Source organism: Herpailurus yagouaroundi, unplaced genomic scaffold (assembly GCF_014898765.1).
Source record: "Herpailurus yagouaroundi ecotype Mexico unplaced genomic scaffold, PumYag 208, whole genome shotgun sequence".
NCBI classification, from domain to species: Eukaryota; Metazoa; Chordata; class Mammalia; order Carnivora; family Felidae; genus Herpailurus; species Herpailurus yagouaroundi.
The window spans coordinates 12664781-12682579 of NW_024412439.1; the positions used below are offsets into that span (position 1 = coordinate 12664781).

Sequence of the window (17799 nt, forward strand, 5' to 3'; positions counted from 1 at the left end):
GGATTTCCATTAAATTAGATTTATCTAATGTTTTTGATGCTACTGTAATTGGTGTTGTAGGATTCTTATTCTTAATTGTTTCTGCTCACATATAATTCACTTTTGTTTATTTTCCTTGTATCCAGTGACAGTGCTCTGTTGCTTAACTTGGAGAGCTCACATGTCGCTATTCAGAGCACAGTCACGTTATCTACAAAGAACCGGTTTTCGTTCCTCCTCTCGGTCCTTAGAATTTTTTTTTTCCTTTTTGCACTAGCCATGACCTCCCCAGAGTACTAAGTAGGAGTGGAGGTTAAAGACCCGCTGTCTTGTTCCTCACCTCAGAGGGCAGGTGTTAGCAATGTGTCCCTCACGCGCACGGTGTCCGTGCGCCTCTCTAGCAGTTTCCAGGCACACAGACGCAGGATGCCGCCAGAGTGGAGAGATGATATTCGAGTTAGCGCGCCATCTTCTGGTGGGATATGGAGCTGTTATTTAAAAAACAAAGCTCTCCGAGTCGGGGAGAGCAAAGGATGGCGCGTTGAGTCCGTCTGCGCGCGGGCAGGCAGAGAGAAAGCCAGCCGTGGTTGCCGTTAGTGCCGTGTCCTCGTGTGCGACAAAGGCCCCTTAGCCCACAGGGGCTCCGTTCTGTCCTGTTGAGAGCAGCCTGCAGTGAGAACCACGTGGTGGTTGAGGGATGGGCATGAAACAGTCTTCAGACGGGCGGGTCCTTCCCTGCTGCACACGATGCACCTCTGCGGTTTGCCGACCTGCCTCAGTCCAGACAGGCCGGGCAGAGGGGAGAGGCGACCCCAGGGGAGGGGTGGCTGCCAGTGGCCGGGTGAGCCACGAATGAGCCACGTAGGAGCACTTTCCTGAAAGCTCGGCTGTAGAGCTGTCTCTTTCGATCGAGCCAAGTTTTCCTGGTGCTCTAGGAAGACTCGCTCTTCTGGGAGAAAATGATGGGCTCCAAGAGTAAATGCGCAGGATACTTTGTACAGTCCTACATGAAAAAGAAAAAGCAGAATTTAGGATTATAAATATATCAAGTCATGTCGTAAGGCTCAGAATATCATTTCCTGACTTTCCTTCTCGTAAGGACGTTGAACCGGAAACACAGCACGTCCTCCCTCAGAGTGAAACACGCAGTGAGTCTCCACGGAGGCCTATCCAGTGGAAAAGGGTTCTGCTCTACTGGGAAAGGGTTCTGGCCCGAGCGACCTCACAGCCATATTTCTTGTGTTTCGTGAGCCTAAGATTATTATAGTGGCTTTCATTGCCTTTTAACTGCCTCTTTTTTTCTGATTGTTAAAGCAACAAGTGTCGCAGAAAATCTAGAAAACGGACAGAGACAACAACTGATAACATTTTTGATATATTTGCTCGCTGTTGTGTTTAATATTACACGATACCATATCTGCAGTTTTATGCCTCCTTTTTTCCACGTAACATTTATCTCGAGATTTTTCCACGAGGTTCTTCCTAACAACCGTTTAGAGGCATGCCGCTGACTTACAGGCCTGGGCTTCGGGGTCTTCTGCATCCTTGGAGTCCCGTTCTGAAGTTTAGGTTCTGCCCCTTTCCCTAGTTGCCACTGGTGGATATTTTTGGCCATTTGGGGGGACAGTGATGACTTTACTGGGTGTGGGGGGAGTCTGTCAGCTGGCCTCTGTCTCACGTCTCACCCCCTCCCGCAGCGACCTCTGTGACCTGACGCTGCTAAAGCCCCTGTGGCAGCTCTTCACGCACATGGAGTACAGCCTGTTCGAGGACGTGACACAGCCTGGCATCCTCCTCCCCCTGCACCGCGCCCTCACGGAGCTCTTCCTCGTCACCGAGAACCGCGCCCAGGTGAGCGGTGAGGGCCCTGCTGGAGCTCCCCCGCTGCCCGGGCTGAGGGCCGAGCCCTGGGGTGTCGTCTGGGTCGCGGCAGACCTGCGCAGGGGGCAGGCGTGGCCTGAAGTAAAGCATCCTCACCTCCGCCCGGCCCCCCGGGAATGCTGTTTTGTCGGGGCCTAAAGCCACAGGGGAAAAACTGCCCCGGGTCAGTGCTTGACGGTAGTGAGTTCTGGAAAATAAAATGGACGGGCTCTTCCTTCTTCCTCCTCCTTCTTCCCACGAGCGTAGCAGGCTCATTGAACATCTGAGATGAGAAGGTCTTTCCCAGTTCTTTAGCTTACCCCTCATTTTCTACATGAGGAAACCGACCGGAGCACCCTGTGGATGAGTCGGGGCAGAGGGCTCCCCGCCCCCGCTTCCCCGCTCCAGAACTGGGCACCTGGCTGCTCCCGGTCCAGCTCCTCCCATGGCTCTCGAGTGAGGTAGCGCCATGAGGTGCCCGCGGAACCAGGAGCGATCACCCATGCGGGACTCCGTGGTGGTGGGAGGGTGTCCCCTGGGCGGCGGTCCCCTCCAGCCACAGCCATGCTCTCTCCGCAGGAGCTGGGGTTGCTGCAGGAGTACCTGCTAGCCTTAACCACCGACGACCACCTTCTCCGCTGCGCGGCACAGGTATGCCTCCCCCCCCCCCCCCCCAAGCTGGCCGCTGCTGCCTCCCCGTGGCCAGATGGCCCCATTGCCATCGACGGAACCCCCCTGGGGTTCACCCGGGGCTCTGTCCCAACCCCATCGCATCCTTCCAGTGTCTGAGGAGGGAGTTGAGCCCCTTACTCCGTGTCATTCATATCCAACCGTGGGCTTGGAACACGCTAGCAAGAATTTGTCTTTGAAACCAAAACAACCAATGCCTTAAATTGACAGTTTGCCTGAAGTTTCCATAGAGTTAGATTTCAGTTTTTTCCCTGGTAGGAGAACCCCTGACAGTTTGGTCCCAGGACGCCTTTCCACTTTTCAGTTATTGAGGGTCCCAAAAAGCTTTCATTTGTGTGTTGCACATATCGATAGATACCATTAGAGATTAGGTTTTAAACTTAGAAATTAAAACACTTAAGCACGTAATTATCACTTTAAGAAATAGTAAACTTACTCCGTGTTAACACGAGTAACACATTCTCTGCAAAACAGCTGTATGTTCCCAAACAAAACCATCCTTGAGGAGGCGGCTGTCGTCCACGCCCGCCAGACCTGCGTCCTGCTGCTGCAGCTGTGCTGTCCTGCACCGGCCTCTGGGAAACTCCCCACATGCTCCAGAGCATGAGGGTGGCAAGGCACATAATGTCTTAGCATCACCACGCGGAGCCCGGAAAGGGTCTCGGGAACCCCCAGGCGCAGGCCGCATGTTGAGAACCTTAGACCCGCAGACCCCTTGAATATCACAGAGCATGTGGTCCAGCCCTACAGTGGACACAGGGGGACACTAAGGCTGAGAAGGGGGAGGTTTGCCCAGGGTCACGCTTGAGTGGTTGTCCAGCCCGAGCCCTGCACTCTGTTCCTGCAAGTCTGCTCGGTGAGCACACGATCCTCTCACAGGAAAGGGTCTTGCCTGCGGAGAAGCAGGAAGCCCCCATCCACTTGGGGCGTCTGTACAAATTCTCCTGAGACCCGTAGGCACAGTAGAACCTCCGTCCCCTCCTAACAGGTGCCCGCCCCCACCGCCCCCAGTACCCCTGCTTTTGTGACACGCAGCGAAAATTTGAGATTTGACCATATGGCACCGAGCGCTCCATATATTCCTGTGGGCTCTTCCCTCTCACCTGCCCCTGTGCCCAGTGTCACCCTCGTCCTGACCCTCCCCACAGCACATCACTGTGCTGGACCAGGGCTCTGCCTCGTCCTCCCCCAGCCGCCTTCCGCTCCTGCTGCACGGAACCCGCACCACGGCCTCGGCCTGGCTCTAGGGCGTCCTCCTTCCCAGCAAGGACCCTTCCTACCCTGTGGCCCAGCGCTGGCTGTCTGTTTCTTCCCTTCCGCACCTTTGTGCTCCTCCCTTTCCCTAAAGAGCTTGCCCAGACACCCCGTGGGCAGCATCCTCCGGGTCGACTGAGCCCACCAAGCATTGCACCCGCCCCTCTTACAGGGCAGTGATGCTCTTTCTACCCTATGTTTGGAGCTTCCGTGTGGTTGAGAGAATTTTTCTCTCTCTCCTCTAGACTGGTGCTCCGGGTGAGGGGAACCACATTTGCTTGTGTCTCCCTTGCCCCAGCCCCACCCCCAGTGCTCAGCTGAGGCTCTTGTTCAGTCCACACATAACGAGTGAGCAGTTGAATGGTTCTCAACATTGGCAGTGACCCTTTCTCCCTCCACAGGCTCTACAGAACATCGCTGCTATCAGCCTGGCCATCAACTACCCAAACAAGGCAACCCGCCTCTGGAATGTCAAGTGTTAGCCCTTGGTATGGTGTGCATGGACCTAGCTGATGTGTCCACACGGGTTTTAGAGCAGACATCTAAACTCATTCAGGGAAATGCCCATGCTGTAGCGTCCGGCCCCCCTTGAGCTCCCCCTTTGCTCCGAGTAGAATGCCAAGTAGTCACGCCTCCAAGAACTTGCCACGTCACAAGCTAGACACCTCCACACACCATAGCATATGAGAATGAGTATGAATAACTCAGAATTATTTGGGAGGGCAGGCAGGGGCCCTTGAGAAGGTTGTTCAGAGACCAGCCTGGAAAGGGTTCTGTCTCCGTCGAGCCTGAGCCGGTGGCTGAACGCGGCGTCTGCCCGGAGCTGCGTCCCTCAGCAAGACCTCCGGCAGCGGTGGCCTGGCCTGGGAGCTCTCCCTTTGCTCTTGCTTCTTGAGACTGGATGGTCCAAACCAAAGCTGATGAGAGCTCGTCCTGGCTGCCACCTGGCCCCCGAGCACCCACGCAGCTGCCCCGCAGAAGTCATCGGTGACAACAAGTGCCCTTGGAAACGGCCAGCGGGCCTCCCACGTGCATCCCTCATGCACCGGTTCCAGCACATCTGCGTTGAGTTGTTTCAACTTATTCCAGTTTCCACCTCACGTTTTTAGAGCAGAACAACATGACTCCCTTGAAAGGCCCCACGGGAGGCCCGGCAGAATGGTCACGCAGGGGGACACACTGTTTGTGGAAGCAACAAGTTGAGGAATTCTCTTTAGCTTCTGTACTTAAATACTTGAAGTGTTATCAGATGAGATCTTATTTTAGAAGTCAAAGCAAAACAAAACAAAACAAGACAAAAACCAAATAAACAAAAGACACATGATTTTATTTCTTCTCCATGGTCATGGGCAGCCCAATGTGTCCGCCCCAGGGCCCCACCTGCTTCTTCGGCTGTCATTTGTCTGGCTGTGAGTGCGCCAGGTCTCGCGAATGCTGTTTTCCATTTTTCTTTTTATGATTGCGGTCTTGCCCTGAAGTGCCGACGATTCTCTTTGCAAAGCCATGCTTTGGAGCGTGAGGGCGGGGTGGGTACCTGGGCTGCGCGCAAGGCTCGGTGAAGAGCGCTTGGGGCCGTTACCGTTTCAGGGCGGGCGTCCTGGCCTGGGCACGGCCTGCTGCGCGGGGCCCGGGGAAGGCCGAGGGGAGCAGGTCAGTGCTCCCATGGCCTCTGAAGCCCCCTTCGCAGGGTCTGCGGGGTCTGGGGTGGAGGGGCCCGAGAGTGCAGGTCCCACGAGTGTCTTCCTGCAGAAGCACTTTTGCCTTCTTGGTCAGGAGGCCGAGGGGCAGCAACCTCATGCAGCCTCAGAGTTGGATTCTCACTCAAGCCCCAAGCTACACGTTGAGCCAGCGTGTGGGGGACAGTTCAAAGGAGATGCAAACCGAGGGGCCCGTCCTGAAACTTGGTGACGTCAGGCCTGGGGCCCCGGGCTCGGTCTGGTCCCCCATGGTGTCGGGATGCAAGCTCCGGGCACTGCGGCTTGGAGGAAACCGTCCTCAGCTTTCAGAGAAGGCCCCACGCTCGCTACCACCCAGGCCCAGGCCGGTCTCAGTGCAGAGGGGGGCCTGGAAGATGGACGAGACGGTGTGCTCGCCGCTTCGCCTCGCTGCCACCCACAGCCCTCGTGCCCCAGACCGACTGACCAAAGCAGGACAGACGGCGGGGCGGGTTCACACCTCCTGGTGTGGTCACTGCCAACCGCGTTCCCCTATCCTGCTGGGAGGCCCAACTGTGAGTAAAGGCCGGCCCCCGCGCCGCCGGTCTCACGCCGCCCTTACGCCGCCCTTGCGTTCTGGCCTCTCTGACTTTGCACGGAGTGAACCCGGGTTCTGCTTCGCACACAGCCGCTGCTCTCCCCCCGCTCAGCCCGCCCCACCCATCTGGGCCCCTGGTCCCCACCGGCCCGCAGTGTCTGGAAGAACGGACACCACTGAGACCAGCCTGCCTTGATCCTTCTTGGAGGCAGAACTTCCAGGCAGGAGATAAAACTGGCAGGAATAAAGGTGTCGTGGAAACATGTGCCTGATTTATAAAGAGATTCTGACCCAAATCCTATATATTGTACAGACACTGTTCCTAAGGGGAGGAGTGACTTATTTTCATCATTGTTTTTAATTTGTTTTCTTACGGGTTTACGATTTTGAATTTTTCTTATTTGTTTGAAAGAAAGAATTTTGATTATATCAAGCTGAGTGATTTCAGCCTGTAAAAAGGATGTTGAGTTGTGGGTAAAATATGCAAATGAAGAGAAATATATTGTACAAATTCTATATAAAAAAGTGCAACTGTGTGTGGGGTTTTTCTTCCTTCTGTCTTTCTTGTGAGGATCATACTTGCAGCTTCTGCCCGGCCCAAAGGGATGGAATTGCTGGAATCTCAAGGACTTGTGGTTGACAGGAACCAAAGGTGTGAGACACAAGCCCGCTGCCCCAATCTAAGCGGGGCCGCGGAGACTCCGAGCGCAGTGAAGCGAGGCTCTGATCAGCGTTCTTACAAGAGCGGGCGTCTGACGGACAGGCGAACTCCGAGCGGTGACAGCAGACGATTTATCTCCTAGCTGAAGTCCCTCCCCTGCTTCCTCATTGGCTGCGTGCTACAGAGGGTACAGCCTTACGCCGACGTGGCCCGGGCCCGCCCACGGGAGGCACAACGTAGTCTGATTAGAACAAGTGGACGTTCCCTGGGGCGACGCAGAGACGTCAGTTCGGTGGCGCGTGCTCATTGCAAAGCCTTTGAAAAAGAATCCCGCCAAATGGAGGCTGGCGGGAGGGTGGGAGAATGAGGAAGTGAGGTGTCTAAGGGTTTGGGACCCCACTGTGGGAGTGGGGAGGTCCGTGCAGATTTCCAATAGGCCGGAAACTCCTGTTAACCAGATAGCCCAGCTTTTAGTTGGTACTTCTGGAAATGAATCATCTCCCTTAGTTCTCACAATCCCGCCTTTTCTAAGTTGATTCCATTTTCATTTATATTTCCTTTATTTTTGAGGTCTTGCTCAAACATGCTCAGGAAGTGTGGGCTTTCCTCACAGTCAGGTTTATCTTCCAATAATAATAGGTTATTTTGGACATAAGGCACAGACATTTGTTTCTTAAGAAGAACCTTACGCCCAAGGGGGTTTGCTGTGGTCAGATGCTCCCAGCATTTTTCCAAAATATGTGTTGTTGTTCTTGTTTTTCCACCCAGGGGCCCCAGGTCCTAACCGTTCCTTCTCTGCCTACTGAATCTCATCTTTTCTTATCATATTCCCCACTTTGAATACATGACTCCTAACTGCCGTTAGGAATTGGGACAACGATCGATCTTAACTCCCTCCTGCTGAAAGGGGGCAATGACCGGGGTATGGCAGTCAGGGCAGGTTCCGAGGTCGATCCAGAGGTCCGAGATAACGGGAGGGTGTTTGGAACATCTGGGCTAGCAGAATTTTCTTGGAGGTCTTATTTTTCTGGCATATCATCGGCTTCTACAAATGACATACATAGAGTATTAGACTAACAAGCATTAATATTCCGAACGCAATGCCTCCTACGGAGGAGACCACACCATGGAAAGGAAAGATGCATTGTAGCCATCCCAAAAGTCCCTGACATGTCTGGTCATTTTTAAAAAAATGTAACCACAAGTTTTCCTCTCTCTTCCATATTTATTTGGATCTTGTGATATTATTGGTTAGAATAATTAAGCAAGTTAACTAGTTTTTGGTTCTCGATCCTCGAATCTTCCTTTGGCCATCCAGTTTCCACAGGAACAAACTCCACGAGGACTATTTAACTTTACCTCTCCAATATCCAGGTTACTCTAAGTTCAGACAATTATTTATCCGTCCTGGAGCTAGTAGCACCGTCGTCCCTAATTCAGTCATAATGTCCCTTTCTAGCAAGGGAGTGGGGCTCTCTGACTTTATCAAAAAAGAGGGCGGAAAAAAAAAGTCTCCCCATATGCACCCCAGGGGCTGAGAGAAAAATTTAGCCATAAGTTTTCTGGAGACGCCTCTAAGAGTTACGCGGCATTTGGATGGTTGGCCGGGGAAAGGACGGAAAAGGCCGTTGAGTGTCAAGAAGGAACTCGAGCGGTTTTCCTTCCGTTTTCCAGAGTTACCCGAGGCTCTGGGTTTCAGTGGACAGTTGGTTCAGGGGGGCCACTGTGATGAGCCCCAGGACCGATCCGCTCCCTTCAGGGACACTGGGTGTCTGAGCCCTTGCAGACTGAGGTCCCCGAGGGCATCCGGATCTCCAGTGACCGTCTCCACACAAGGGGCCTGGCTCATGGGGTTTCGACTTCGGTTGTCCCCTCTGAGAACACTTGTGTTTCCAGCGCCCTGAATGGCCTCGGATATGGCACTTGGTGCCAGGGCCTTGGGAAGTCTGGTTCGACATAGTATGTAAGGCCGAGACTAAGGCCTTACATTTTTTAAAAATTATTTTTATTATTTATTTATTTATTTGAGAGAGAGAGAGAGAGAGAGGCAGAGTGTGAGTAGGGGAGAGGGAGGGGGGACAGAATCCGAAGCAGGCTCCAGGCTCTGAGCTGTCAGCACAGAGCCCAACTCAGGGCCCGAACCCACGAACCGCGAGATCATGACCTGAGCTGAAGTCAGACACTCAACCAACTGAGCCACCCAGGTGCCCCAGATTTTTTTTTTTTTTAAGCCTTCTTTCCTGTTGCTGATTCTCCTCTTGATCTCGATAGTCATATATCCAATTGGCAGCTTGTAAAAGCTCCTCCAGGGTCTCTTCCGGACCAATAGCCAATTTTTGCAGCTTCCTTTGAATATCAGGGGCCAATTTTGTCTTTCGGACAGATTTGTCCTTTAGAATCTTCGCAGCTTCAGAGCGGGGAGGCCTTTCCAGGAAGGCCACCAGGCTCTTGTCCTATGTCTGTAAAATAGTGGCTAACTTGACATAATTTAAGGGTTTAACCTCAGACTTTAATTTCTCCAAAACACAAGCTTGGAAGTGGCAGCGATACCAATCCCCCAGCGGGATTAACAGAGTCTCAGTTTGGATCTTGGGGTGGAACTGCCTGAAATCCAGTAGGGAACTGGGAGTTCCCTGAAGGACCTCCAGTCCCCTGGTAATTAGTTAATGAGTTCCTCATCCCCACATCTCTCAGCTGCTGCCAGACCGCCACGCTTCCCTGTCTCATTAAGAGTCTGATTCAACAAAAGCATTATATCTTTCCAGGTCAATTAAAAAACCTACCTAAGATTCTGGAAAGCCTTTATATACTTATCCAGATCATCAGAAAATGTACCTAGATATCCTTTTGCCCCTCTTAAATCTTAGAGCGAAAGAGGTACTTGTAGTCTTGTCATGGTGGTGCCTCCCTGGGTTTCTCCTTCCGGCGCTCCAGCTTCTTGTAGGGGAAACACGCCTGCCACGCTACGGGGAGGGCCTGGGTAAGGTGGGCAGCAGGGAGCAGAAGTGCACGTTTGAGGTCTGGGTATATGGATGGAGGACCCGAGGCAGAGGGAGGCTGAGGTGAAAGCCTTCGCTTCCTCCCTCTCTAGGTCTGCTTTGGGTACAGGCAAAGGGCCCTCAGTTGTTTACCCTCCTGATGACTGGACTTCAGAAAGGGTTGGCCTGACATCTACCTCGATTGTCTCTTAAGGCCCCCAAAACACTGAACATAGGGACTTCTCCCCACTTCCCCTCACATTTGCAGATCAAGTCCAATCGTAGGATGGCATTATAATCGGTATTTCCCTCTGGCGGCCAGGTTTCCTCCTCCAATTGGCCTTGGGGCCAAGCCTCGGGGCAAAAAGAAAATGAGTTGCTTCTTCTTCAGGGTTTGTGGATCAAAGTCATCCCAGTTTTTCAGAACGCGTCCCAAAGGGGTATTGGTCTCGGTTAGGGAATTGCCCATCTATAGGAAAAAGAGAAAAAGGCATCCCTTATAGCTGGCCAGGAGAAACCTCATCTTCTAACCCCGCATTTTGGCTGGCTACGGGATCGGCAGCCAGAAGCCCTGTCAGTCTCTTGAGCTGCTGGGAGTAGTTGCTCTTACCCAGGCTTGATCCTACTTCCGAGAGCTGACCTGGTCTTCCCTGATTTCTCCTACCTGTTTCCCGCCCACGGGACCTTGGGAGTATGGACTGTGACCATGAAAGACTCCCATGGTTGTTGAGGGATGCATTAATTTAACTTATCCCAATAGTAATTTATGTATCGATCATAATAAAACCATTCCTCTTTACAAATCTATTTTAAAAGGCTAGCGAAAACCATTGGCCCCCCACCCAAGGATAAATTGGCCATTGAAGGGGGGCTAAGAGGGCCAAAGTCGACATCTATTCCCCTGCCTTTTTTTCAGCAATGCCCACGTAAATATGTTCCAGCCATGTGGGTGTCCATTTCACAGTCACTAGATTGGTACAAGTTGGCATATACTGGGCTCAGTGTAGCAAAATGGCCCCATGTATCCCGGTAAAACCCTTCTCATATCTTAGTTACCCAACCCTCATATGGCACAGGCATCCATTCCTCTGCCTTGCAGAAACAACACAAATGTGGCACGTTTGGAGGCCGGCAGCAAGGACATTATCATCATCTCCCAGCCTTTGGATCAAAGGAGGGGCAATTTCAACCAAGGCTTGAGCAAATCAACTCAAAAGGGCATGCTGTCCTGCTCTTTTGGTTAAAATCATAGTTTTTCCATCTTTTTGGGCAACAGAGGAAGAAAAAAAAACTTTATTATTTTTTTTCCAAAAGCAGACCAACAATCCAAGAAAACTTTGTCTTTTAACAGAGAGTATATCAGAATTTTAATCTTATACCAGTGGTTTTGCTGAAGTGAAACCAACCTGAGCATCTTATCAGGCATCTGAGTTATCACCACTAGTTTGTCACCTTAGCAACAGGAAAGTTCTAGAAGAGCCAGCCTTGTGGTATCTCCCCACAGAAAGGTTCTGTCTCCCAAATAGCAGAAGTGCTTCACCCCAACTACGCAGGCCACGGCTTGCAGGGCTCAGGGATGCCTCCAGCCAGCTGTGGCACCAGGGGCGAGTTCCCTGGCCAGCCAGGCCACCCCATAATGAAGATCAGATAGGGTCACTTACGTCATGAGCAAGGAAAGGGCCTGGCTGTGACAGGCTGTCTTAGGATTCACCATTGCCCTCCTGGACTGCTAGGCATGGAACATCGTGTGACCAACATGAAGGTGACCCACTCCACCCTCACACACTGTGCTGGGCGGGGGGTGGGGGGTGGTTAGCCTCGGGGGTGACGGCCCTTCTGGGACACCAGCTTTGCTAGCAGCCCTCCAGGTATGTTCACACCCACAGCCGATGGTCGTGATGATGACATGAACATGCCCACACTCACAGAGGGCTTTGTGCCATTCAAAGATTCCAGGTCAGAATTCGAATTACAAGTGGCCACCTGTGTGATCAGCATTGTGACAAGCCATCCTGTGCCTTCTCAGTTCTTCTCCCAGCCTACTGATGGAGGGTCACGTTCCTCTCCCACAGACAGCAGGATCCTGCCAGGAGCCCAGGCTCAGCAGAGACATCCTCACCATCCCCCATGTTATCACCATGACAGCTCAGAGAGGTGGGTGTTGTCCTGTCCATTTTACAGACTGAAAATTTGAGTCTCAGGGCATTAGATCCTCCTTGTTGGCAGGAAACACAGTCTGGAATGATACCATGTCACCCCCTTCGTCAAAGACCATGACTAGAGACAGCAGACAGAATTCAGACTCTCCAGGGATGACCCACAGAGCACAGAGAAGAGCCATGCCAGCTTTCAGCTCCCAGTGCTAGGGGCACAGTATCATTGGTCAAATGTCTCCCCACCCCCACCGGGAGCCCAGCCCTCCACCTACTTCTGGAGGCCAGGAGAGGTGGTTGCCTCGGGGGCTGGGGAGAAACTGGACAGTGATCTGGCCAGTCGTCTGAACTAATATGTGGAGACAGAATAATCCCCCCAACAGGCATCTCTGGGGAGGACCTGCCAACCAGAGCTGGGGTGCACTTTGGATTTGGGGTGTGGGGTATAAGAGCTCCCTCTCTCGAGCTCTCCTATTTATAGTGGCAAGTTGGTAGTGATGGACACAGGGGTACCAGCCTTCCCTCCATCTGGTCCTCACTCTCTCTGCTGTTCCTCCCCCACAGAGCCCCAGTGACCTGTGTCACAATAGGATCTTGTAGACATGACTGTGACCTCCAAGCCTGGGTCATAAAAGACAATCACCCTGCCAGGCTGTCTCTGAGAGCAGCCAGCCACCATGCCCTGCAGATGCCCAAGCAGTCCTGTGGAGAGCCATGTATGGAGAGGAACCAGCCGTGTGAGGGATTGCCAGGGAAGGGAGTCTTCTGGCCTCAGTCACACCTTCAGATGAGACCACAGCCCCAAACACCCACCCAACTGCTCCCAAATTGCTGACCTCCAGAAACCAGGAGAGCTCATATGTGTTGATCGTTATACGACTGTAAGTCGTGGAGTACCTGGTTGGGTAGGAGGAGGCAGCTAGCAGTTCTGCCCCCTGATGATGAGACAGGACAATCATATTGTCACCTATATGCACCCCACACATGCACACAGAAGTTTTTAAATGGGACTGTACATCACCATATTTAAGCTAACACCAGCTGCTATCTTAAATAAATCCTAAAGTCTGCACAGCTAACACAAGAGGGAGGACATTGTGGAGGACACGATGTGTCTGGTGGTTCTCCTCCAAGCAGGAATTATGGACCCAAGACCTCTCTCCCCTGCTGGCTCTCCAATTCAGTCCGAAGATGGGGACAGAGACCACGGGAAGGTCACAGCACTTCTAAACCCTCTGGACTGGAAGTGGCACTTGCTGGACCCACTCATGTTCCACTGGTGAGAGAGGGGTGAGTGCTGAGGATGGGCTCCGGCCTGGGAGCCCCTGCCTGGCAATAGCACCATTCCGTAGAATCCGTGTCATTAGCTACCCATCTCTGCTGTGTTCCTATTCTCTTGCTTCTGAAAATTAGAAGCTGTGTTGTGGACATTGTGGCAGATAGACTTCAAGGTGCACCCAGATCTCTGCCTCCTGATATCCATGGGAACACAGCAGAGGTGATAACACATATGTGATTATGTCCCATAAGAGTGTCACAGTGTCTCCAGTAGACACATCCCCCAGGTGGCCTGAGGAAACCCGTGGCCATGCAGAGAGGGTCTGACCCACATGGAAACTGAGCAGCCTAAGGCCTGAGTGAGGAGGCAGGTCCTGCCTTGGGGGAGGCCTCAGATGGGACCCCAGCCCCAGCCCACACCTTCGTCTCAGGGGACCCAGCTGAGTTGCTCCCGGACTCCCGCCCACGGACACCATGAGATAGTAAATGTGCCTTGTTTCAAGCCCCTCTGCACGCACCCGTGTGCCCCCTACATGTATCCACTCACCCCAATGCCCCCCTTCCTGTACCCATCTTCCCCCCTGCACCCACCCGCCCACCATCACTCCCCCTGCACGCACCCACCTGCCCACTTACATGCACCCAACCACCTTCACCTCCCTGCGCACACCCACATGGCCCCCCCCACACCCACCTACCTCCCTCATGCACTGCCCTACCCCACTGCCCCTCTCTCCGCACCCACATGTCCCTGCATGCACCCCCACCTGCCCCCTGCCCCTCTGAACACACCCACTGGCCCCCTGCATGTACTCACTTTCCCCCCCTCACGCACACACCTGCCCCCCTGCACGCAGCCAGGGGCCTCTCTCTTACATTTTCCTGACATAAGCCAGGATGTATTTTCGGCTCCTGGGATATAGTCTCTGAGATGTTGGTCTCTTGTCTTCATGGTGTTGTCATTACTGAAATGAATTACTTTCTTGTGTCATTTCCACTCACATCTCTGCCTTTGGATTCTGTCGGCATCGAGTGCCCCCACCCGGGGCGCTGTTTGGTGACCCTGGATTGGGGATCTTGCCCCCCTTGGCCCTGTCACAGGACACTGAAAGTTGCAGGGGAGAGACGAGGCCGAGCCCTCCTGGGGAGACCTGGTGCACCGGCAGGGAAGGACCCTGGGCATCACCTCCCAGGGAGGAAGAAGGGGAGCCCACGCCTGCAGCAGGTGCGGCTGAGCCCCTGACGCCCTGAGAGGCTGCACAAGACTGGTGCCAGGGAAGCTCTCATCCAAGTTGGAATATGAAGAGGAGAGTTCCCCTCGGGATCTTTCTGGATGCAGATCCTCCATTGCTGGAGGTTTACCTCAGAAGAAAGCCCAAGAATGGAACTTCTGACTTGTTGTCCTGTAATGTCCTCCCTGGAGGGAAGGTCTGCATGAGTGACAAGATGGTTCTTCCACGCGGCTGTGGGCAGCTGTGGGGCCTCCGGGCAGGTGCTGCTCTGCCCTCAGTGGTGCCCCTGCTCCGCGCCCGTCCTCCCTTCTCCTGGTGTCTGTGAAACAAGCAGAGAAATGGAAGAGCCGGTGAAACTTGGAAGAAGCCGTGTCCCTTTACGTGTTTGGGACCGTCAGACCTGACGCTCACGGGATCGCTATTGTGAGTGTGGGCAGAGGAAACACCCACGGGCACTAAAAGGCTGTTGGCACGAATCATTGCTAACAGTCACAGAATCTGCAGTTTCAGGGCCTGGATCAGGTTAGGGTTAGCCCTCCTGAGACACACCAACATGTCTAACGGCCCCTCTGCCCATAAAGGTTCACGGTGGCTGGGAAGTCACCGCTTCCACCCGACGGACGGTGATAGCACCTCTTGAACCCACCCGCTCAGAGCAGCCCAGGTGGCAGGGACCCGTTTCCAGCTTGGCCTCCCTACTCCACACAGCCCCTGCTCTCCAGCGTCTTCCCTGTTTCTGAGTCTCTCCTCGCTTTCCGTCTGCCTTTCCGTCCCCTGTCCCTAACTTCCTGCCGCGTATTCCTACAAGCCAACAGTTCAGCTCGGGCAGGGGGAGGTAGGTGGCCAGGAGAGGCTCACCACACTCAATGAATTTCAGGACATTCTGGCTATTTCCTCCCAGGCCAAAAAACTGCCCAGCTCCCTGGGAGCATCCTGGCTCTTTACTGGCAATGAGGGCACTGTTGAAATCATCATTATTTTCAAATAACAAGTATTGACGAGGATGTGGAGAAGAAGGAACCCTCCTGGTGGGAATGCAAACTGGTGTAGTCACTGTGGAGAACAGTATGAAGGGTCCTCAAAAAGTTAAAAATAGAACCACCCAATGGTTCATAATTCCACTCCTGGGGATTTACCCGAAGGGAAGGCAATCACTGTCTGGAAGAGATCTCCGCACCCCCACGTTCATGGCAGCATTGTTCACAATGGCCCGTCATGGAAACAGGTTAAGTGTCCATCCGACGAGTGATGCCTTTATGAAGGAATATTGCTCAGCTGTAAAAAAGAACAGGCAGATGTGGAGGACGTTATGCTGAGTGAAATAAGCCAGACACACAAGGAAAAGGCTGCGTGGTCTCACTTACATGTGGAGTCTGCTGAACAGGCAGAAGTCGAGTCTTACGTGTGTGGAGCCCCTGGCACCCCACTCAGGCCTGCCGGGGCCCAGGGAAATCAGCGGGGACCTGCTTACCAAGCACAGAATCGTGCAAAACAACACATGCCGTAGCCTCCATCTGGGCATCTCCGTGGTTTGGATGCAGTGGTGGGTGAGCCCAGCAAAGTCTAGTTCCGTGGTTCAACCTCAGCTGCCCTAGGCAGCATACATCCCTGTGGCTCTCTCGCCAGCCTTGCCCTCCCCAGAGAAGCTTCTGGATGTTGGGAGGGTGTCCTGAGGGTGGAGGGCCGGGCGATGGGTCTGCTCCCTTTGCTCCAACAGGGCCTTGGACCCCCAACAGCCCGAGATGATTCTCTTTGCAGTGGCCCCAGCAGCCCCCTGAGATGCAACACAACGTCCCCGGTCAGCAGGGGCAGCCACTATAGTCCTCAGTGATCCAGCCCAGGGCCCATCAGCGCTGTGGCCGAGACTTGGGCTGCAGAGGCTGGAATGTGGCCTCTGAACAGCCTGCTGTGGATAGGTCAGGCCCTGTCTCTGTTTCTCTCTCTCAGTCTCTGTCTCTGTGTCTATCCCCCACGTGGTCTCTCTGCTGGGTGCCCTCACAGTCCAGCATGTCACATGGACACTACTTGAGCAGGTGTCCCAAGAGAAGCAGGTACAGCTGCACGGAGCCTCAGGAGTCCCATGGGCCACAGAGCCCACCTGGGGAACTGTGGGAGCCCAGGAAGAGGTCGACTGTCCAAAGCCCAACCCCCGACCACCCCAGGACACAGCTGCCTGGCCAGATCCCCTCCTGCCTGCAGGTGGCCTCCACAATCCTCAGGGTCGGTAGGCAGCTTCCCACCTCTCTTCCATCTGGATGTGACACCCTCCAGGTCCCTTGTCTTCCATGAGTATGCTGTTAGGTGTGGTGGTGGTGGTGGTGGGGGTGTACATATGGCTTCTAATTTCAAGCAGAGTCTATGTTCAGGGCTCCTAAATAAGTTCAAATCTCGATTCTGTTTGGATTAGAGAAGGAAGAACATGAAAACGTGAGCAATGAAGCCAACAATAACCCATCATTTAAATCCTGCTTCTCACACTTTGTCTTGGAAACAAAAGTGATCCAAGGAATTCATGCCCAGTCTCCACCCAACAGAACCCTGCTGAGGCATCGATGGCCTTGCAGATCCTCTCCAGCAGGTAAGATGAGGCCAGGTGGATGCAGGCAGGGCCGGCTGCAAGGACAGCTTCTCCAGGAGCTCCCCAAAGTGGGGATCAGCCCGCACATGGGACTTCCAGCTAATCTGGATCAGAACCCTGTGCCCATGTGTCTGGGGACTCATCTCCACCTATCTGGAGGGCCTCCCAGGCTGGTGTGGTTCCTCCACGAGAAGTGTGAAATCTTCTGTCACCATATACATTTGGGAAATGCCAGGAGCATCTCCTCAGGATTCAGCCCCAAAACGGATGGGCATGTGCACTGGGCAGGACCGAGCAGCGGAAGCTGAGTGCCAATGTGAGTGTAAGTGGTCGGGCCACCTGGCAAGCATCTGGCAGCTTCCCCTGGAGGGAAGCACTCACCTGGCCTATTAACCGGGACAAATGAAAATACATGCCCCCCACCCCCACCAAGGCCACCTGCCCCTGTTTGGACAATCACCTGTCTGGACAAGGAGGCCAGCACATCCTGCATGTTGGTGGGGGGGGGGGGGGACTCAAGCCCCGGGGTGTCAAGGGCACAGCGCTGGCTGCCATCCGCCTCTGCCCACTGGGAATGCTCCGGGGAGGGGCCTCTAACCAGACTTGATAGAACATATAGACAGCACACTTTTGTGTGGACTCTTGACACTCAGAACCATGTCTCAGAGATTCATCTGTTTCCTGGCGTGGACCCTTCATTTTCTGTGGCTGAGTGGTGTTCTACCATGTGAACACTCCGGGATTCCTTTGTCCGCTTGGATGGTTCTTAATTTGAGGTTACAATATAGCTGCTATGAACATTCTTTCTTTTTTTTTTTTTTCAATATATGAAGTTTATTGTCAAATTGGTTTCCATACAACACCCAGCGCTCATCCCAAAAGG

The 17799-nt window shown here is 53.5% G+C and overlaps 1 protein-coding gene and 1 long non-coding RNA gene across 6 annotated transcripts in view; both read left to right on the top strand.

Annotated features, from left to right (window-relative positions):
* ZZEF1 (zinc finger ZZ-type and EF-hand domain containing 1) overlaps positions 1-6572 on the top strand; it is a gene marked incomplete at its 5' end in the record, with an annotated part of 105495 nt that extends 98923 nt beyond the window's left edge. The window contains 3 exons of the mRNA XM_040452955.1: positions 1677-1830; positions 2419-2490; positions 4185-6572. Coding sequence (XP_040308889.1) covers positions 1677-1830; positions 2419-2490; positions 4185-4265 — 307 coding nt within the window. The remainder of the gene's footprint in view (positions 1-1676; positions 1831-2418; positions 2491-4184) is intronic.
* A 4441-nt stretch (positions 6573-11013) lies between these two features.
* LOC121016101 (uncharacterized) lies at positions 11014-17576 on the top strand. 5 transcript variants are annotated; one of them, XR_005784103.1, is made up of 7 exons: positions 11014-11437; positions 11702-11829; positions 12393-12709; positions 12966-13107; positions 16097-16254; positions 16746-16916; positions 17076-17576. It is a non-coding gene; the product is annotated as an uncharacterized LOC121016101 (long non-coding RNA). The 5 variants fall into 5 exon arrangements; XR_005784104.1 differs by having other exon boundaries at positions 11015-11437; positions 11748-11829; XR_005784102.1 differs by lacking the exon at positions 11014-11437 and having other exon boundaries at positions 11471-11829.
* The last annotated feature ends 223 nt before the right edge of the window (positions 17577-17799 follow it).